Source organism: Amblyomma maculatum, chromosome 4 (assembly GCF_055883805.1).
Source record: "Amblyomma maculatum isolate TAMU_Amacu chromosome 4, ASM5588380v1, whole genome shotgun sequence".
In the NCBI taxonomy this organism is placed as follows: domain Eukaryota; kingdom Metazoa; phylum Arthropoda; class Arachnida; order Ixodida; family Ixodidae; genus Amblyomma; species Amblyomma maculatum.
The window spans coordinates 133,870,935-133,893,696 of NC_139347.1; the positions used below are offsets into that span (position 1 = coordinate 133,870,935).

General features: G+C 42.9%; 1 protein-coding gene across 3 annotated transcripts in view; it reads left to right on the top strand.

Annotated features, from left to right (window-relative positions):
• The window catches only part of LOC146192617 (superkiller complex protein 2-like), a 131,683-nt gene that overhangs the window by 16,168 nt on the left and 92,753 nt on the right, over positions 1 to 22,762 (top strand). For all 3 annotated transcript variants that reach the window (XM_084602511.1, XM_084602512.1, XM_084602513.1), the window contains exons 4-10: positions 1,406 to 1,518; positions 2,691 to 2,808; positions 5,159 to 5,291; positions 10,714 to 10,826; positions 15,425 to 15,559; positions 16,748 to 16,893; positions 17,021 to 17,167. In XM_084602511.1, the coding sequence (XP_084458637.1) occupies positions 1,406 to 1,518; positions 2,691 to 2,808; positions 5,159 to 5,291; positions 10,714 to 10,826; positions 15,425 to 15,559; positions 16,748 to 16,893; positions 17,021 to 17,167 (905 nt within the window). The remainder of the gene's footprint in view (positions 1 to 1,405; positions 1,519 to 2,690; positions 2,809 to 5,158; positions 5,292 to 10,713; positions 10,827 to 15,424; positions 15,560 to 16,747; positions 16,894 to 17,020; positions 17,168 to 22,762) is intronic.

Genomic DNA, 22,762 nt, shown 5'->3' on the forward strand with positions numbered 1-22,762 from the left:
TATTTCTGTAGCTACTAAGTTCCCTGTTATCAAGTCAGCGTTTTGAACTCGCGTCACTGAAACACCTGCAGCAGTTTGCAGAGGTGCAGGCGTGCTGAAGCCTCGTTCAAATGCGGCGCCACTTACCGCGCGAGGCAGCGGCTGCACTGCGCAGTGCTCCGGAGTTTTTAAACTGAAGCTGGTTCTAGTAACGTTGAGCTGTTCTGTAAGCCTATGTGACTGCGGGTGGTAGGCAGTAGATTTGCGACGGCACATATGACCCAAATGGAACACCTCGTGCAGGAGCTGCTCTGTGAAAGGCGGGCCTCGATCTGTGGGGACACAGGATGTGGTGCCTTTCCATAAAAAATCTGGCGCATAAGGAACTGCGATTTCAGACGATGCTGCTCGTGGTACAGTCTTCATTTCCACATAGTGCATTAGATATCATCCAAAAAACAGCGCGAACAAACGGGGACGAAAGGAAGAAACCACAGGAACAAGCGCTCCTGTGGTAGCGCTTGTTGCTGTGGTTTCTTCCTTTCGTCCCCGTTTGTTCGCGCTGTTTTTTGAATGATGTATCACCAACTCGCCTGCTTAACTGTCGCGTTAAATAGTTTATCGTTACTACAATCCACTTATTACCGGCTGACGATAATGGGAATGGGCCCAGAGGAGCCATACCGACTTGGTCAAAGGGGGTGCCTGGCGATGTAAGTTAGAGCCAGTAATCGGATTGACTCACCCTTGCTGAAGTGTGCACGAACCCACAGTTGCCAGAGGTTGGCTCATCATGACAGGCAACAAGATGGTCGTTTCAGAGGTTGATGGCACGACTAAGAAGGTAGGCTCGGTCACCGCTGCTTGAGTTTTTCTTGTATATTATGCCATTGCACATGCAAAAGGACGAAATGTTACAGAAGAACTGTCGGGGTATGTCAGAAGTGCGGCTCTCCAGATGTTCGCTCACAGGTCCTAGGTCCATGCCAGCTCGCTCCTTGCTTTAAGGTCAGCATCGCTGATTACACCGAGGAAGCAACTGTCATTCTCCGGGTTCTCATCCACTAACTCAACAGGTGCGCATGAGAGCGTGTCTGCATCTTCATGCTTACGGCCAGATTTGTATACAGTCATGTCAAATTCCTGTAAGTGGAGGCTCCACCGTGCTAGGCGGCCCAACAGGTCCTAGAGGTTGGTCAGCAAGCACAAGGAATGATGATCGGTAACCACTTTGAAATGGAGGCCATAAATGTGAGGTCGAAATTTATTCTCGGCCCACATGGCCGCGACATTCTATTCCAATATATAAATAAACCACTTGGTTCTGCACAAATACATTCCTGTTTTTATGCCATAATATATTTTTATTAAAGCATTGAAATAATGAAGTTCAATTCCTTAATGTTAGCGATAAGTATTTTTTTAGTTGTTTCAGATTGGGAGCCCTCCTGTATTAGTTGGTGACGAAACCCATCTTACTGGCATTTTGGATGAGATTTGGGAGCATACTGCTTTTGGTAACCTACTATCTTCCCAAAGGTGAGCTGTCTCATGCTGGCTTGGAATAGAAGTTACTTGGCTGTAAGATTTTTGTGCTCCAAAATAGCAACAACGGCGTCATAAAAAGTGAATGCTATTTTTTTTTTTTTTTGTGATAAAAAATTAAATGCGCTGAGCTGTGCAAGGGTAAGAGAGCTTGTTCCGACCACAGCAAATCGGTAATGAATGTGTGGAATACTTTCTCTGCAGCAGTTAAGGATGTATCTCATCAGTACCACATGTTACATTGTTTAATGATGCTCTTCTTGCTGTGCTCATTAAGCATCAGCTTGGGTCACAGGCTTTCATATGTTGTTTCTGTCACACTGATCGCACAAATTGTTGTGCCATTAGCTGTGCAATCTCAAGAAGTCAACTCTAGGTTTCCGAATTTTTTCGCTTTTAGGTAATGATTTCAGATGCCTGAATTAGGGGCGCAGTATGCAGATTTTCTTAGTATGGCAGATTTTTGATAGCCAGACTCTCAGGAAAACGCTATTAATTTGCTGCATATTGAGGTAATTTTCTAAATACCAGTAGTAGTGTCGAGCTTGAGGATGATGTTGGGCAATTTGAATTTTGTTTTGAAAAGCCAGCCTAGAATATTGGCTGCTATCTGCTAAGCTTCTATTCTGTACAAATCAAGAATGTGGTGGAGACGTTGGCAATGTTATGGCCCTTCCCAGTAATGTTCTGCATTATGTGGCCAAGATTTGTTTCTGCGAGCTCAGCAAATAGGGCTGTTTTTACCCTGAGAAGGTACTATCTTGCATCTTTGTATGGCATTCTGCAGTGAAAGCAAATAGCTTGCAAGAGCAGTTGATATGTTCACAATGGAGGCAATAAATTTAGCGTAAATAAGCGTGCCTGGATGCACGTCCTAATTTAGCAGGATGTGCATGCTACTTGAAACTGAGTAATCACAAAATGAAAATAGGGACTGCAGATTCATTTTTGCTGTAGAGTCGTATTTAACAAATGTTTAAGGTCTGTCGTGATGCACACAGGGCTGTTGCTTTCTGGATTTTCACAAACCTCACAGTCAAGAGATTGTATAGCACCTTCTTTTGCCTTTTTTATTCTGTTGCCTGTTTTACAGTTATTCAAATCTTGTGTTTTTATTTGTGTATGAATTGCTTCTGTGATGAGTATTTGTTTGCTTTTCTCTTTAGGATCATTCCACCACCTCGCAGCAGGTACTCCTTAATTTCATGTGATGTGTCCGAAGCTTTTTCAGAGCTGAGGGCTGCAAGAAATCCTGTGACTGGAGCCCGTGAAGGATATGAAGAGGTGAACATTGTGCTTTCTTCAAAACTGTTGCAACTTTTCCCTTGCCTGGGAATGTTTTGTCACTGCATTCTTCTTTAGTTATCAGTCACACATTGCATAGTGATTAATTTGAGCAAGATAACGTGTTTGCTTGACAGTGATTTAAACCTTTTTATTAACGCATGGGTGTGGCTACTAGTGTGTTAGAGGTGACACTGATCAGTCGGCTTTGCACTTGCATGGCAATAATGTTGAAGGGACACTAAAGAGAGAAAGGAAGTGGGTTTGCATCGATAGAATGCTAGTTCCTGATTACAAAAAGACCACTCTTACTGAAAACAGAGCTGTTATAAGGTAGTAAAGAAGAATAACAGAAATACAGGTATCGCCACCACAGCCAAACGGCCGAGGCTCGCAACTACAAATCACGTGACGTGCTAGGGATCCCGGAGGCTGACAAATGTGAATTACGTTGCATGTTTGAATGCGGTAGTACGTTTTTCTCAAACATAATAACAGGCTTTTATCATACGTTAACGACGGCGAAAAGACAACGTAAACGTTGCAAGGCAAATACAAAAATATACTTGGAGGCGCCACAGGCGCCCACTTCAGTTTTGGTTATGTTTCGGCTCAGGCATTTCGTGCGCACTCGGATAGTTTGTTTGAACCTGCAGCGCCTGAATTACGAGCTTGGAGCAGCAGATGCACCTTGATGGTTCCCATTTGAGCATTCGGAGGCACGAGCGAGCGAAATCCGCTACCGCCGACACGCTCCTTCGTTCACACTTCTGCGCCAACATATCGCCGCCGTTGCCGCTTCGATTGCGACCTGACCGCTTGACTGCAGCTACGTACGCCACGAAAAGCATACATATGCTAAGTACCGAAGGAAAAGCGCAGTATCATTCAATTGTTCACTAAATCATGGCACATCTGACCAACATATACTGCGTCAACAAGACCTTCAACGTGCTATTTGCAGGCGTCGTAAACAAAAGGGGCATATTTGCCGCTCATACCAAGGAGAGCGTCGATATATTGCGCTCGTCGCCCGGCGAAAAAAAGGGCCTCGGGTAAAAAGTAAAAGCTAAATATAACGAAGCACCAGAAATACATTACAAAAGTTTAAAAGAAACCGATTTGTAAAATAAAAAAAAAAAAAACCGCCAGAAGCGGTAAGACTCGAACTCGCTACTGCTTGCTCCGTAACGTTCGGCGCTAACCGCTCGGCTACGCCGCGTCACAGGAAGCTTGGAAATATTTCTAGTGTTTATGTCATGGCCCCATTTACAATAAAGTGTTTCTGCTGCCGGTCTAAAAATTACAACTTCTTGATCATTGGCGCATGCTGCCTGCTCTCACGTCATGCAACTAATGTTCTGGATGCCTATGCGCACTATATTGTGCACTGGATCCATTTTAACATGTGGAATTTCACAGCGCTGGCAAATGTAGTGGCGCCGGCACTTCGGTCATGTTCTGCCACCGTGGACGTAATTTTCGCTGAACACAGAGCTGTAGCACAAACCTTGAAGGAAAAAAGTGCGGCGAAGCTTCAAAACTGACAAGCGCAGCAGCGAGGACACTATTTTGCTGGTAACTAAATCTTATTTGTATGTAAACATGTCAGGAAGCGTTGCGATGACCGAGGGCTCGGTTTGTTTATACACAGTGCAAGAAGGAGCGCAAAAGCTTGAGAAACATGTAAAGTATTGTGCATTACAAGCGCTCTATGTTTTTTTTTTTTCTTCCTTTATGGGCCCATCGCTAGGTAAATTACTCTCTTCATCGTTTTATTTATTTCGGCTGAGGCCGTCATTGCGAGTACGCTGTTGCCATGTTGGCCCTTGAGGGATGCGACGCCGCGGGCCGCGCCGGCTCGCTAGCTATCACGGAGTCTCCGCTTACGTCATAGTGTGCGTCACTCAACTCCAACTACGTAGTTGGAGGCCACAGTTTGAATTCGACCGGCGGGAACAAGAAAAAACCTCAACTTCTTATCGCAATATCTCAGCAATTATTCGATTTTTTGCTGCCGGATATGCGGTGACAGTGTCACCGAATGTAGTTTATTAGATTTTCATACCATCTTTGGCTGTCTTTAGTGTCCCTTTAAGGTTTGATCTTTCATGGTCAGAGTGTCAACTTTTAGCTTTGTAAATGTGTTGTTGTCCTGTTCATGCACCATTTAGTTTTCGTGCCTGGTTGGAAATTTGCTGGAAGTTATGTGGCATTTGCTATGTGCATTAATAATGCGCATTAATTGCATTAATTATTAATTAATTTTAGCATTAATAATGCAATAATTAATTAATGAGCATGCATGTGCTGGAGCCTTGATTACTTGATAGCTGCTTGTTTTTGCCAGGTGTTCACAGAAGATGATGGTCCAGAAGACGCAGAAGTTGATGGTTTAGAAGACTATGAAGACAGTGAATGCGATGACGACGAAGATAAGGAAGACGAGGAAGATGATCTGCTAGCACCTTATTCCTCAGGAGGTATCTGAAGTCATGTTTTTAATGGGCATTTAGAGATTACTTGCCACCAAGGAAAGATTGAAGTTTGCTTTTGTTGATACATTATGGCATCCTAATATTCTGCTTTCGCTGAAAAGGAGCTCTTATCAGCTAAAAGGGCAGGAAGGTACAGATGTCGTCATTGCCAGCTCATTTTAAAGTGAACTGTGATGTGTTGCTGTTTTTTGTGCGTGGGTCTTCGATGTTAGGCTACATTGCCACTCATTTCAAAATGTTCGCCACGTAGTTCTTTTCCTGAGCAGAAAGATAAATGACAGATTGACTGAAACCACAAAAATGGAAGCCTTGCACATGCTATAGATGGTTCATAGAATTGATTTGATGAATGTACACAGGCACAAAACAAGAGAAACTGTGCAGGTGAGGGACCACCACAAAACACCTTTCAATTTCACGCACAAGACATGGGAGACTAAAGAAAATGCATTTTCCTCTATTTTATAACTTAACATATTCATTTTCTAGCTTACTGCTAGCAGAAAAAACAGTTGCTGACATTTCATGGGTTTTTAGGCTTCTGAAAGAGGCAAATCTTGTAAACAAGTTTTGACATGGTGAAAAACATTTGAGTGTTTCCCACAAAGAAGGCACATATAACCTTGTGATTGGTACATGATGCCCCTTAATTGCTTATGGTCTATAAAGCCTGACACATGCAAAACGTTGTCTTATTCGGTATAGGTGTCGTGAGTTTTAATCGAGTTGTGACAAAATTTTTCAAAGAAATTTTCTCGGGAATAAATGCTTTGATTTGGTTTATAGGGTTTAATGTCCAAAAGCTGCTTGGGCTATGAGGGATGTCGTAGTGGAGGGCTCCGGAAATTTCGACCACTGACTGTTTAACAAGTACTGACATCTCGCGGTACATGGGCGTCTTGCATTTCGCCTTCATCCGTGCTTGGATCAAGCCCGTACCTTTGGGTTTAGCTGTCAAGCGCTCCAGCCACTGAATAACCACAGTGAGGGAACTAAAACGCATCTGTTGCTGCCAGGCAAATGTCACTATGCTCAGGAAGAGCTGTAAGATTGGTTTATACAAAGAAGAAAAATTGTATTTCATTGTCATCAGTGTTTTTATCCAACTTGTTTTCTTGTAGAATTATTTTTATTACTAGACTTTTGTTAAAATGCTTGCATTAGACCCTATGTTCAAGGTTCCATGCTGGCAGGAGTCTCCCGAGGGGTACCCTTGTGCCATTGAGGAGTTAAACTGTGGAAATCTGGCCTATCACTGAACATTGAAAGCTCACCTTAAGTATAAGGTGTGGCTCTAAGTGAAAGAACCTAAATAAGGTTGCAGAACTTGTGCCTTTCGTTTTGTGAAGAATTGAAATGTTGGATTTTCTTTAGCTTTCCCTGGTTTCGATGACTGTTGGCTTCTTTCATTTATGTGTCATAATGAGCCCCTCATTTTCCCACCTTTCTCTGTTCAGCATTAAGTCGCTTAAGTCAGTGACAGCAAAAGTACTACTTAACAAAAGGGCTTATTTACTTGGACTTCACTATATGGTGTTTTCTTGTTTGCATTACGCAATTTTCTTATTTTGCCTGAAGACGGCATCAAGCTGTGGAGTGTCCGCACTAGTATTTTTAAGAGTAATTCTGAGGCGTAAGCATCCATGGTAAAATGCTAAATATCTTAAATGACTTTCTCTTACAACATTCTTTATAAGTACGCCTCGGTGCTACCTTCTCAAGAAGCTTTGTTCAGGACAACTGGGTACCTCAGGAATGCATTCTAAGCACGACGCTTTTCGTTGTAAAAATTAATTACATTTAGCAGATAAATCCAAATTCCATTATGTTTTCAGTCTATGTAGATGACCTTCAGATAGCCTGCATATCCTCCAACATGTCAACATGTGAGCGACCGATACAAATAACAGTGAATGAACTTGCTAAATGGGCCAACAAAAATTGATTCCAGTTTTCCCCCACAGAAGACAGTGGCAGTTGTGTTTTCGCTCAAGCAAGGTATTCAGAACAACTCTATCCTGCACCTAAATAAAACAGAATTACCGGTCAAAAAAATGAAGAAAAATTTCTAGGCATTACGTTCTACAAAATACTTACATTTTTACCTCACGGAAACAAACTAAATAAGAAAGCCCCCAAATCTCTTAACATACTGAAAGCTCTTTCCCGAATTGTTGGGGTTCCGACAGGGCATGTCTTGTGTACATATACTGCTCTTTTATATGCTCCCGCTTAGATAATGGGAGCACAGTGTACGGTTCAGCTAGACCATAACTTAGGCCTTCGCCTTGCGTGTGGGACGTATAGAGCATCCCCTCTGAATAGCCTTGTGTGCTTATGTTCTCAGAAATAAGGTTATGGAAAAGACACCTGTTATCCCGCTAACGCTAAGTTCTCTTTCACTAGCAAGAAGTTCTTGCAACCGGCGGTCGTGCTCTGAGCGGGTCTTCCCGAAGGCAAGAATATTGTATATCATGCTCGCAACACCCTTTTGGCCTTCAAGAATCTGGGACATCTGCCGTTGGAAATACTCCGAAGTAGTTGCAATCTGAAATGGAGAAAACAGTAACAATCGGACAGGATTACGAATGGGGTGCATTATGACTCAGGAGGCAGTGTGACCTGGTGGAAACTCGACGTGGCATTCAACTTGCAAAAAGCAGTGACGTCATTCAGAAGAGCGAGACATTGTTCGACTTTGGGCAGCATATGGCGGTCTCTCGGAAGGATTATTGAGGCGGGTCAAATCCACTCCAAGTCTCTGTTAGCTTTGGCGACCACAAATAGCTCGGCACATCAGTCCATAGGTGTGAGAACGAAGCGGCAGGCTTCTGGTGAGCACTTACTGATATCGGTGAAATGTCTGGTTTCAGTCGGATTATGTAAGCATCTAGTGGTCCCTGGAAACGTCTTGGCTAGAGATACAGCTCACCGGAGGATTCTGGAGCTCCTGAAACATGGCAGATGCCCAAAGCTTCTATAGCTGAGAAGCCCAGCAGAGAAACTGTGTTTGTAGCTAACACATAGAGCATCTGCTTGACAGATTTGTCATGCCATGACAAAGTAGTGCTGTAGGTTCCCAGAACTGTCAAGATAGTATTGTCGGGCCCCTTCAGCTTATGTGCATCCTCTGGGTCCTGTAACTTGGAAGGAATGTCACCTTGAACAGGACGCATCCATCGATAAGCACTTCAATAAACTTCAGGCCATGGCCCTCTGCGACTGCATGAAGCTCCACCGAAATGGCTGACAGTCTTTCTTTTTTTTGCATGCAGACAGTTTCCAAGTGACCAGTCTTGCCACAGAAGTTGCAGGATGCACGGCAAGCCAGGCACTCCGCCCGCGCTCTCACCTGTTTGCTGCATCCGGCAGTGGAAGCGAGCAGGCTTGTAAACTCGTTGAGCAGGTGGACGAAATGGCCGGTGAATGCATTCTTGACAGCTGATACGATCTTGGAATAGGCTTCCGACAGCGTTGTCGATGCGAGAACTGTTCTTGCGGCCCCATGCAGTACATCACTGAATGCACCTTCATTTCCTCAGTAGCTTTGGAAAGTCCTGTACCGCAGTGGAAGTCTTCCAACTGCAAGAGTCAATAGGGCCAGGTACTTAGGCTGCCAAAGTTGAGTGCCAGTGGGGGTGTAGCGCTGCACCGAGTAGGGACAGAGTGGCAGCGGCGTCCATGAAGAATCTGATCAGGAGCGTCGTGATCCCACTTCTGACACCATGTCGTGAGCCGTGCGTCTGCAGCACCCACTACGAAGAGTCGTTCCTTTCTTTATAATTGTGTCTAGTTCGCGCTTTTTTCAACCATGTATTTGCATTCACTTATATATGGAACCCAAGCTGGAGTTTGCTCCACGACACCAGCGCTCGGTCTCTAACAGAGCAGAGAGAAGTGGCAAAGGCTACGCGCAGTGCATGGCTGACTGCAGAGCCTGTGCAGCCCGCCCACGTATGAGCGTATGCACACGGAGCAGAAGACGGGAAATGAGGAGGAGGAACAGTCGCATTGAGATGCGTGCAAAACTGATACTCTTCGCCAGTGAGGCTTCTCATTATTGCGTTTTTAAGTTCCTCAGCTGACAAGGAGGCTAGTTTTGGAGTGCTTTCGAAAGCAAGAAATTTTAAATAACTGATAGTAGTGTCATCACTGCGCACTGTTTCAGGTACAGTGCTTGTTGCCAGGCTCTGACACATAAAAAAATTCAAGAGCACGGATTCGCTACTCGAAGGCGAGAGCAAAGTGACAAGTAGTTTGAGCAGCCCGAGGTAGCGTCTCTTATAAACAATTATGCGGAAGCCCTGATATGTGTTCCTTCTGTTCAGAGAATGAAAGTTGTAGCTTTCATGTGGAGAATCATTGATACGCGTGCACACAGCGACGAGGCCTTGGGCGCTGGTTGGGGAACTTTCCTTTCCTTTATGACCAATCGCTTGAAAGGGGCCCATTCAATCCTTTCAGGACAGACGTTTTAGGCAACCCGTCCAGCAAGGTCAATGAAGCTAAACATTGCCACCCATAATGACTCATTCGCTTTAGCATGGTATGACACGAATATGCATGACGCTACTGGCGCCATGATGCATGTTTTTGGTGCATTTTAGACGCGTTCCCTACAATGGCACAAAACATACCGCCTTGCACTTTGGTTCATGTCGGCAGTGGTCAAGGGAAGTTAGCTGCTGCGGCGCTGCTGTCTGAAATCGGTGACCTAGCTGCCTTTAGCAATGAATGGTTTCTCACGACCTGGGTCATTGACCTAAGGCATGTGATTTTTGCGGTAGTTTCCTCGCTCCATGAGATGAGCAGTGAGGAAATAAATGCCTGGCGACTTTCGATGCAGGTGGGGACAGTTCTCCATTGAAACTTTTGTCTTCTTAGTTCTACAGCTACTCTGTGCAATCCCTAGTTCAGTTATCTGCTCTAGTGAGTGTGCTGGGTTTCAGCTCAGGAAGCAGGATCACGCATGAAAATACGATTGACACACCTGTTGTTAGAGATTGACTCGGGCACAGCCAGGGACAAACAGCAGTGTGAGATATGAGTGGCACAAGATACAAGGCACAAAAACCACCCCAATAACGTTTACCACACAAGTTGTACGGAAATGTACACTGTTATTTACTCATTGCAGTTTTCTTGTAACGTGACGGTAGCCAGAACACAGCAGGAGGAGGAGAGCAACAACTGCACTTGCACGCATAAACATGCACTCGAATGCAGCGCGAAGGTTTTGCCAAGGTCCCTATGGCGGGCACTGGCACACAGAGAGGTTGTCTCCGTGGTGCCACCTCGCGAAACGTGCACGCTACACTGCAAGAGACTTTGCATAGATGCCCGCGTGCGTATTCATTCATGTGCTTTCGTTCCTTATGTCTTTGTGTGGTGCCTCGATTGCATGAAGCGGTGACCCTTGGCATGAAGCAGTCAAAGTTAAATGGATGCCCCGAGCAGGCTCTGGTGGATATGCCGTCTGAAGATCTGGAGACCCCGGAGGAAGCTCCCATAGATGCTCAGGTATTCACAGTTGTATTCTAGCAGCACTTACTGAAAATAATCCTAGTTTTTTGAATGATGGGTGTTTCCACATGAGATCGAACAAAGGATGGCCGGTCGATCTTTTATATTTATTTCAAAATTTTGTATATTGTTGCCTGATGACTGCAAAGAAGAGATCTGCAATTGGGTTTGCTGCCAAAAAATTTTCCAAGGCACAGGGAATTAAAAATAATGAACAATTGGAGTGCTGTGCTTATCTTCTCTGCCGTTTTGACCAACTTTGGTTATGAATCACACAAAGCATATTGAAGTTAGGTACATGATAACTGTCTGAATATTTGCATGATTTTACTTGTATTCAATTAAATTTCACTTTCCTAAGTAGTGCAGGTGATCGTATAAAATGTCTTAAAATCGGCCCTGGAAACGAAGTTTTACCTACATTGCAGGTTTTTATTTCAGAAAAGATTTACGGCAGAGCAGCAATAATTCCACATTATGTTTTTAGCATAGTTATTTATCAAAAAGCTAAATCTTATTTTTATATAATGTTTCAATTCGGGGATTGCGCTATTCAAGAAAACAGTGAGCAATGAAAATTTCTGAGGAAATTAGAAAAAAAAAAAAACATTTTTGAACTTTTTAAGACTTTGTCCACATATCCTCCTCTGTTTCAGCTTTCAGTATCATTAAAAACATATTGCACAATATTGATGCATTAGTAGTTACGGCCAGTCCAATAAGACTCCTATACAAGAATTTGCATTTCTAGATCAGACTTCTTGCCCACTAAGCGTATAAAATGCAAGAAGGATTGGATTTCAGGTTGCTAAAAAATGCCCAACAGTACGGAAAAGGTGCCGAGAGAACCGAGGACATTAATTTTGAGAGGATTTGGCCACCGGAGTTGCCATGAGCATGGGGGTATGTTCACCCCAGATGTTCGTTTTAAGAGGCGGCGCAGTAAGAGCTCGTTTTGGTGTCTTCGGACCGACAGAGTTCAAAACAGAAGTACCTTTTTGGTAGCTGTTCAACATATGTTCACTGGAGCTTCGCTATTCTATCCGACCTTTGTTTGGACCGCAACGAGACACCGGTAACATGGGAGCGAAGTCCAATAACATGGCGCCTGTCCTTGTGTTTGCCTCTGTTTTGTGGATTGTCTTTCGTTTGCGCTTCAATTTACCTTAGGAGAAACGGGGATGAAGGAAGTGAAATCACTGCACTATCGGGGAGCTTTAAAGGGGGGGCTGCCTGAGGTGTTTTTTGGGCCCATCTGACAGCGATAACGGAGGGACATGCTGATGACATGCACTTCCCCCCCCCCAAATTCAGAGGAACAAAAGTTGGGAGTGGGTAATTTTGCGAGTAAACATTGCAATGACTACCTTTTTTTTTTTCATGGCATGTAAATTTGGGAGCTCACAAGGGCAGCTCCTGAGTGAGGCTGGATTCTCCCCTTATGCAAAGAGTGCTTATAATGAAGCTCATGATTGTAGTTTGGAGCTACTTTGAGGAATTACTCAGTGAAAACTGCATTACTGTGCCTAGTGTGATGTTATTTTGAGCCTTTTTGTATTGAAGTGCCAAGGTTAGCAGGCTTTGAAGTTAATATGTGTTTCTGGAAGGAGCTTTCCTTTTTTTTTGGCTGTGCTAGTTAATTCTGAAATGTTTGAAGGTGTTAGAGCTCTTTAATCTTTCCTAGAGCTCTCCAAACACAATAATTTGAAATTCTTTTTCTCTCCATTCAAATAGTAAGGAAGCGCAAACCTCCTAGGCCCCTTCCTATTTTTGGTAGAGTGCGTAATGTGCACTTGCTGTATCGCTCACTAATCGTTTCAGTCTCAGAATACACACAAATGAGCACATCCATTAGATGAATTTTGAAAACACTCTATAGTGTTTGTGAACTATTGTGCAATTGTGCACCACTGATGCTGACCTTTTTATAGCGGCAAAAAATTCAGGTTCTAAAATTAAGTTTTTAGTCCCTATAAATGAGGAAAGTGATAGAGGTTCTCTTAAGGGGGGACGAAGGTCTTAAAACTGACTTTTTTTTAATTATGGCTACAATCTCACGAACTTTCGCACCCAGATGCGGTTTTCTTTCCTGATTTCAAAACTGTAATCATAATTGAGCTGGTGGTCACTGTCACAATATCTGTTCGCTAAAACCTGAAGTGCCGTAGACCACATGCGTATGAAATGTGACACTTAGATGTGATTTCCCTGTTGTTTTTTTCCTGGGAGGCTGCGCTCGCGAAGCAGAGTTAAGATAAGAAAAAAAGTAAAAGAAAGGAAATACAGCAGCACGAAGAAAGTATTGCTTGGGATGCGAACCTTCTGGTTTGAGCAGTCATAAATGAGGTTCAAAAGTTATCTAAAAGTCCAGAGCATAATTAGTGAATTCCTTATGCAGCTTTAATTAACTTTCTAATTGCATTTAAAATTCTAATTGCACTAAAAAATTAAAAATGTCATCGGGTACCTCATTTTTCTCTGAAGAAAATGGTACCAAAGCTATTTGTGTGAACTAAAAAGAAGTTGATTTCAAAACTGTAATCATAATTGAGCTGGTGATCTTAGATCACTGTCAGAATATCTGTTCGCTAAAACTTGAAGTGCCGTAGAACACATGAGCATGAAATGTGACACTTAGATGTGATTTCCCCATTGTTTTTTTCCTGGGAGGCTGCGCTCGCGAAGTAGAGTTAAGAAAAAAAGTAGAAGAAAGGAAATACAGCAGCACGAAGAAAGCATTGCTTGGGATGCGAACCTTCTGATTTGAGCAGTCATAAATGAGGTTCAAAAGTTATCTAAAATTCCAGAGCATAATTAATGAATTTCTTATGCAGATTTAATTAACTTTCTAATTGCATTTAAAATTCTAATTGCACTAAAAAACTAAAAATGTCATCGGGTACCTTATTTTTCTCTGAAGAAAATGGTACCAAAGCTATTTGTGTAAACTAAAAAGAAGTTATCAAAACCATGCGTAAGACTGTAGAGATCGACCAAAAATATGAAACTGAGAAAACGCCATTTCAAGTTTGACCACATATTATAACTTGAACAATCAGTAGCCTCACTGTAATATTTCTCACCAAAAATGATATGCTCTTCCCATTTCAAAAACTGTCTTTAGATTTTGAATATGTCAACTAAAACTAAAGCAATCACCATTACCCATGGCCAAGATAGTGTATGCCATTAGGAAATCATTGTCCAGAAACAGCACTGAGAAAAACACATTTGTAGTTTGAGACAACCTTTACCTTTTGCTACACTGCAGCTATGGCAATATAAATGGAATCTTTATGAGGCTTCATTCTTTATAAGAAAGGCTACATATAACAGTACCCTCTCTAAGTACTGGCAAAAGCTTGCCACAAAGTCCACATATACCGCCACCAGAACCAGCATGAGAAGCTTTATTTACCACTTCATATGCCTGTGGCAGTGCCCTTCAAGGCAAACAAATACTCAAAATCCACGACAAAGCGATCTAGCTATACTAACAAACTTGCAAAAAGTTTAAGGCTAAAACACGGCGGCATACTAGAATGACCTAATAAATCAGCTAATGTTCCAGAACGAAACTTTGCTTTAAAGCGGATGCAGGGCCGCACGCAGGGTCTCTTGCTGGAGCTAAAGCTCGAACTTCCACACCTCTTGAGCGCAGCGATGAGAGTTCTTAAGCAATCTGCTTAAATAATAATAATGAAACAAAGAAACCATCCGTGGAATTTGTGGCCGAAGAATGCGGGCAACGGCACAATTTCAGGCTCGTCTGTCATCTGAAGTGACGCGGTAAGAAAGCAACGAAGTGGCCGCGTTGGTAGGGACGATGAGTATCACCTGAACAGTGCAATCTATCGATGTTGTCTTGGATGCCTCTGAACCTCTCGCAAACAATTATATGCCGCCGGACATACTGCAGCTAAGCCGTGAACACTCCGCTTCAGATGTGACATGCGACCCTGGCATCGTGGCGCCGTACTCGTTCTTTGACGCACACTCGCTTGGTGCTTTCGTTTTTAATACTTTTGATACGGTTGTGCTGGACTGGGAAGCACGAGTCAAGGGGCTCGATTCGCGAGCAGGCCTTCAGCCAATCGGCGAACCAGAAACGACTTTTAAAAAACCCGCGACGGTGGTCGTTCTGCATGAGCGACGCCATTTGGAAATGCCGCAAAATGCGCACAAAGAAATAAGCCTCAAAACAAACCCAAGATGGCGGCGGCCAGCCGGCTGCTTCACCCGCGCGGGAAGTTCGAACAATTTTCACCCCTTTTCGGCCATTTCGAAGCTGCCGTAGCGTTTTAAAAGTCTATTTTATCGTATTTCCTGACCAAATTTAGTGTTAATATTTTGAAGGCTAGCGCTCAAAGGCAGAAACATTCCGAAAATGCATTTTTCTCAAAATCAATATTTCGCCCATTTTTGACCAGTTTAAGACCTGCGTCCCCCCTTAAGGGCAAAAAATGGGCAGCTGTTAATCTTTTAGACAAACTCACTCTTTTCAAATTCTGAATGTATTTTAAAAGTACCTGCATGCTTGCCCTTCTCTATGCAAATGTTCTATTTCAATCTCCTTGTTCTGTGTCCTTTCTCAGGAGCCTTCAGAAGAAGTGCTGAATATTAGTACTGCTGTAGATGCCAGAACTGTACGGTTAGAGTGGGCTGAGCAGATTGACATAAGCAAGCCTGTGGCAAACTTTCAACAGAAGGTCCCGGACCCTGCTTTTAAGGTATGTTCATCTGTGTACCAATGAAATATTTAAGGTATATAAATGGCTTTTTGAGTTTAAATCTTATAATGTCATGTAATAAACGCATCCATATTGCTCTGTTCAGTTTCTCAAGTCAAGCATTCATAGGCTGGTATTGTAACAGCATGTTGAATTCTCTACTCTCTGTTGAGGATTAGGTTAAATTATATTGTGCCAGGTTTTACAAAGGTAAATGAGAAGATGACAGTCAGTGCCACCAGCTTGATTGGCGGAATGCCAGTTGCATGCAAAATATTGCCGTTCATTTTTAGCCTGTTGCATTTTATCATTCATGGTCGTCGGCAGGATTTTATAGAGGAGAGGGAGGGGGGGCCAACCCTGTTATTCCCCTTACACGCACACACTTTTTTTTGCCATTGGACTTGAAATAAACATTCTAGAAAGTTTCTTGCCACCGGTTTCAGCAGCAAAATAAGGAAGCACGAATGAAAGAGGGGGCTTGGCAGGAGGAAAGGCAAGGGCTTGTGGTTTTTTCATGGGCGTTGGCTGGGACCGTGCCGGCAGTACTTATCTGTCTGAAATAACAGGGCTCAAATTAACGAGTATTTAGTTGCGAGTTGCGGAGGTTGCGCAGAAGAGGAAGTAGGCAGCCGCCACTGTAGCCAGTAGTGTAGTTTGAATTGCCTGAAAATTTGAATTAACTATCTTTTACTGTAGTGAGATACTCAAAATCAGAAACGTGCATCTGACCAACTTAATGAATGTTAAGTGAGCTAATTAAAGTTTCAGTTGTTAGTGGTTTACCAACAGTCCCTCCATTCAGCCTTGCCTCCGCTATGGCATCCATCATAGCCCGAGCCTTTCTGGAATGTTAGACCTGACCAAGTCTCCCTAGCATACCTTTAGTAGCATTATCACTGCACGGTCAAGCAGAAAGCACTCTCACGCTACTGTTTAGTGCATTGTGGCTGCATGGAGCCACCTGTAGTTATTTGTTCTCACTCCCGCATTTCAAATCATCCATAACTGTGTAAAGGTAATGTAGTGCGTTTTACCCATTTTTTATCGGGACTTACTATCCCGCTGACATCTGATAAGCACTGGTGTTGTGGCATTACATGCACAAGCAGGAAGTACTATTATGATAACAGCAGGTTGTATAGTAGTACACTGGTGTCAATTAGTTCTGCTTGTTGCTTTCTCTAGTGGACATTTCAGCTCGATGCCTTCCAGCAGCATGCCATTGTCAAACTCGAAGAGGATCAGTCCGTTTTTATTGCGGCCCACACTTCAGCAGGGAAAACGGTAGTCGCTGAGTATGCCATCGCTCTCACCAGACGCAACAAGACAAGGTCAGCATCTGGGCTATCGTTAATAAAACCCTCTTATCAGACCTTATACAAACTAATATTTGTAAAAGAGGAGCTGCTTTAAGCTCTTTCTTTAGTTTCTCCAAGCAAAGCTTTATTTTTTTTCCAGGGCTATTTATACATCACCTCTGAAAGCTCTGTCCAATGAGAAGTATCGTGACTTCAAGGAAACCTTTTCAGACATTGGCCTCATCACGGGTGATGTCCAAATCAACACGGAGGCATCCTGTCTCATCATGACCACCGAGATACTCAGGCATGCACCGGCTTTTTTTTTTTATTTTGATCCTTTTTTAATTGCTTTGGTCCAGATATGAAGTTCGTCAATTAAGGTAGTGATGCTACTGTGACACTCTTGTGTGAGGCACGTGTCCATGGCCGCGAGTGTTCCCTGGTTGTATAGTGGCGCCAGTCGTATCATGCTTTGAAGTTACCTGGAGAGTGTGGGACTCTTTACGCTGCCGTGTATCACCTGGCTTGCTTGCTTTCACTTTCAATCTGTTTATTTGTTGGCAGTTTTTATCAGCTTTTACGGCTTTATTTTGTCTGTATTCGAGTCGAACCACAGACCGAATGACCACAAGTACATCTGAGTGCGTGGTGCGTCATTTCTGCATTTACTGATAAATGTAGTGAGACAGCAAAAAGTGTCGGGAAGTGTCGGATTGCTGATTCCAGAGCAGAACTATCCACACAGCATGATGTTTGGGTGACGAGCGACAGTTGCTGTGATCATTTTTGAAGCTGTCACCATAAGAAAAAAAAGCGAGGGTGAGAGCAAGTGGTGGTGATGTGTACTTGCAATAACGGCAGCACTCTCCCAATAACTCAGAAATATGTTGCCATCAGCACTACTGTGCAGTCATGAAAGGGTGCTTGTGCATTCTAGCTTAAACTGAGCATGGTGGTACCTTTTGCATTAAAGCATTGCACTTTGTAGTAAAAGAGGGGTAAGAACATGAGGCAAACAAAAACTGTGATATACTATGGAGCTGAAGAACGCAAACAGTAGACAATCCACAGAGAAGACAGGCGCTAACTAACAACTTTATAATTTTGTGACAGCAACGCATATATAGACCTGAGGCTACCCTTATGCAAGCAGACAGGCGTATAAAATCATGAACCAACTAGGCCCAACTGAAATTTTATTGAAACTGTGATGTTATGGCTGCTTGTTCATGTTTTTTCATTCCAGCTCTTCATCAGGCTTACGTAAGAGGTGGTTAAAGAAAGCAGGTTGTTGTTTTTGTATGCCTCACATGACCTCATGACATGATGGACATTTTTGTCACAACCATAGACAGCTATTGCTTGAAGCTGAAACAACATAAGAGCAAAAAAACTGAAGTAATTACCACTTGCTAGTGCAATCCGCAGAACTGTTTTTTTAATCTGTCAGACATCATTCCTAACAAAGCACATACAACTAAAATTTAATGTGTGTACTCCTTTAATTGCACCTGCTTTCATATCTGTCGGTGGAGTTCATCTGGGGTGTGAATTGGGTGTAAATTTTCTGTGTTACATATTTGCTTTGGGGTTGCTGTATATTTTTGACTGCAGCTATTTAAGGGGTGACACAGATCTTTTGAACCAAAAAATCACGAAGAAATCAATTTTAAAAAAAGGTGATTTTTGAAATCAGTAGCTCGTTATCTACCTATCTGTTAAGTTTTTCATCGCTAGGATCAGTATTTTAGTCCCAGTGCCAATTTATATAATCGATGTTGCTCGAATTTGGGCCGAAAACAGCCACCGAAACAACTGTTTTCGCGAGGTGTAGCTCCCGTTTCGTGCGCGGTACTGGTGCCATCTTGGTCTCGTTTGAAAGAGCCGCCTTTCGCCTTCAAATCGCCACCTTGTTGTTTCTATTTGACCATTGGTTGCATAAAGAATAGCAAAAAAAAGAAAACGGGGCATTCGTAATCCCATTGGATATCGGGGTGCACGTGACGGCAGAGCGTGACTGCATTGGTGGAGTTGGATGGCGGCGTCAGCTCAGCGCGCTCGAGCCGCTTAGTTCGGAACGCTTGGTTCCGAACTGCGAGGTGTATTCACGGCGAGATTTTGGGAAAAGAGAAAAAAAATTGTTAATAATCATCTCAAGTGATGCCCTGCCCTGGCTGTGTGCGCTCAGGCCGACGAAAGTAACTCACCCAACAATAGAGCGTACAAGTCTGAAGTAGGCCTAGCGTATTCCCCAGCACGGGAGACAGCTGCTACTGCCAGCGGTCATACCCACAGTGATATTGCAGGCCACAGATGGGCAGAAAGATGAGCTCAAAACAAAAACGAACTCACAGCAACTCCAGCGACGAAGCGTTAGTCTTGATTTTTTTCATGATGACGACGGCAGCGAGGCGGAGTTCACGATCGTCAGATGTAAACAGTTTGCCTAAGCTGGCGAAGTGTAAAACATACGGCGACGATTCGCGTTGAAAAAGGTGATTGTGAATAAGAAATCGCTGTAAAACTTATTCTCTAGTGCATAAATTGTTGGGACACGTCATCATCATAGAGCTCACCTCGCGTTTGCGCTGATCGGATCACGTTCATAGTCTTTAGTGAATGCGCTTGCTTCTCGTGCCACGCAGAGCACTGAGAAGCAGCAAACAGCTCCAAATTACTTTTTTTTTTTCCGCAGTGAACTTTCTTCACTGCGCTCTTGATGCGAGAACGTGGCAAAACGACGTATGTGAAAAAAAAAAAACGTTGCTGCCTGCATGTGACTCGCGCAGCCGAAAAAGTGACAACTGAAAGCGCTGCAACTGCAAATAAAAATGAAAGAGGTGACATTTTGGCATTGTAAAGCAAAGAGACTACATCCGTGAAGGTTTTTAGACATTTTATCTTGTAAATATGTGCATTGCACCAGTAAACTTTTGTTAAATAATCCCCCGTTTCTTTTATTGCACTTTTCTCAAATCATGCATTGTCGACCACTTGCAGTTTTGCGGCCTCAATATCTTGGCACCCAAAGCACATAGAGCTGAAATTCTTTTTGCAATAGGAAGCTAAATGTATGCACCGGGAAATGTTGGAAGCAGATGTTTTGTTTTTGAAAGTTAAAATTAATTATTTTGATGAGTTTATTCCCACACACACTTTGTCTACTAAAATTAATAAAGCTGCAAGATGAGTGCTAATTAACATATTAGGGAAATGCTCCCAACATTTTATTCTTTACTCATCTGGCTACCTAACCATGCCTTAATTCTAAGTTTTAACAACTCATTATTTCAAAATTTAATTTAAATTACAATTATTTCAAATTTAATTTCAATTACAATTATTTCAAATTTAATTTCAATTACAATTATTTCAAATTTAATTTCAATTTTAATTAGCGATTGTCTTGCAAACTAATTAGGCTACAGGAAAAAGAATTGCATATTTGAAATCAGCATGAAAAATCCAGGAAGGCTGTAAAGTTTTATTACAATTTGCCGAACAATAACAAAGATAGCTCTAGGACCAATGTCGCCCCTTAAAAGCTACCCTACAGCGGCATCCAACTGTTAAGTTCGATACCTTTGAATATTGCGCCCTTATTCTCACACTTGCACACCTATTTTCATTAGTAAAATACATTTGTTCATACCAAATGGTTAAATTACAAACATTAAGTTGGAGCATTAGGCTGGTAATGAACTTAATTAAGCCTAAGCGTGAAATTTTTGCAAAAAATAGAATTTTATAAAAGATCAGATTCGAAATCTACAAGGCCTTTTCAATCACAGTGAGTGCAAAAATACTTTTCTTGACCGCTGGCAGCAAAACACTAGTTGAAATGTCTGAAAATGGTCAGTTTACAAGTGCGCGCGCCCATACTGCCAATTGTGAAAAGCTTGGTAGTACGGGAAAGCTTTTTCACCGCAGTACACTTGTCATCGGAACTACGTGTCTGTAATAAGAAATAAATGCACAAACTCTATTTCTCAATCCCATGTGCTGCGAAGATTTCTCATGCCATACCGCTTCCCAAGATCTTAGTACGGTTCTGGAGAGGAAAGCAGTTTTTTTTCAGCTCTTGCAGTGCTTAGGCAAATGCTCATCAGTTAGTTGACGAAGTGAAGAGGCATGTTCACTCACTCTCACGTTTAGGTATCTGCCCATCTGCCCAATGTACGCACTCCCACAGCAGAGAGGGGCCCGATAAACAACCCCAGTAGCACATGAGACGTGCGGATTCTAGTGATTAACGCCACATACAGATTTTTTTATCCCTTTCATGGTCTACTAAAGCACATAGCCTTGCAAGCTTGGGAGCTGAGAAGACGATATCCTCTCCAAATTTCGCTGCCACTCTCTTCAAGTTGTGCGAAAGCATGTGTACGTAGGGCAAAACCTCAAACTTCCTTTTATGTTCTCCTGGTACATTGCTCTTTGACGACTGGACGCTTTCTTTTTCTTTATGTAGCCTTTTCCTGAGAGTATCTGAAACTGCTACAAAAACATCGTCAGGGAAGCGTGCTTCCTTAAGTCTTTGCACCTGAGTCTCGAAACTAATATCCACTTTGTGCAGACACGACTTGAGAAGAGGAGACCTGAGGCAGTAGCGCTTTCTTAGACCAAGGCTTGTAAGCCCAGCAAATGTGACCAAGAGGATTAAAATACAGGTGAATATCTAAAGACCGAATGGAATCACGAGCCGGTACTTCAGTGGGAAAGTTCAATGAATTCATGATTCCTTTGAATCTAGTTAGGTCTGAGTCTGCAACTACACCCAGGTCATCTACAGGAGAAAGGTTAAGTACAACAAGGAAATCATCGCCATATCTAAAAATACGCACAACACGCTCATCGCTCAAATTGGATTGATGCAAACACCCTAACTTAGCGAGAAAAATTTCACACAGCACAGGGGCAACACTTGAGTCAATGCAAACCCCGCGTTTCTGAACATAGAAATGTTCTTTGTAGCTAATAATTGTGGAATTCAGGTACACTACCAAGAGTTATAGAAGGGAATAAGTATTAACACCACATGAATTCTGGAATGACACCGATCCCGTCCCTTCAATACACTCCCTCACTGCCTCACGGCACCAAGTAAAAAACGTTCCTCAATGTCCACTGAAAATGTTGAGTTTGCACTGAACAAGTCACTGTGCAGAACGTCAACTAAGATGGCAATTTTCAAGGGGTCCACAATAAACAAGCTTGTTCAAGTGACTCTGGAGGAACTTGCCTAGATGAGCTTATCTAGTGAAGCAGTGCAGCGGCACAAGGCCAGAGGAAGAAAGGGACAAACACAGCGCTGAACTGACAACAAATGTTTATTCCGGATGCTAAGCATAAATATATATATACTTTAGCACAATCGAAAAAAAAACAAAGAAGCAGAGAGGAGCGGAAAGAATCAACCCAGTCACTGTGCGCATGCAACCGCTTCATATAATCGTTGTACACACGAAGCGGTTGCATGCGCACAGTGACTGGTTGATTTTTTCCGCTCCTCTGTTTCTTTGTTTTTTTTTGGTCGTGCTAAAGTATATATATTTATGCTTAGCATCCGGAATAAACATTTGTTGTCAGTTCAGCGCTGTGTTTGTCCCTTTCTTCCTTTGGCCTCGTGCCGTTGCACTGCTTCACTAGATATGCCAGACTAACTCGCCCACCAGTTCTTACTGTAGATGAGCTTGCCAGCTCTGTCTCTCTGTAATGGCGCTTGTGCGTTTTTGCATTGAAAAAAACTTTCAAAGCATCTCCTTTGCAGTTGCTCACCTCCTTGTCCAGCTTGTCGAGCTTACATTATTTTATCAACTGCAGTGCTCCAGTCCTAGCCTTAGCTGGCTTAAGAAGCGAGCATTAGCACTTTTTGCTTCATATATCTCACGAGAAAGAA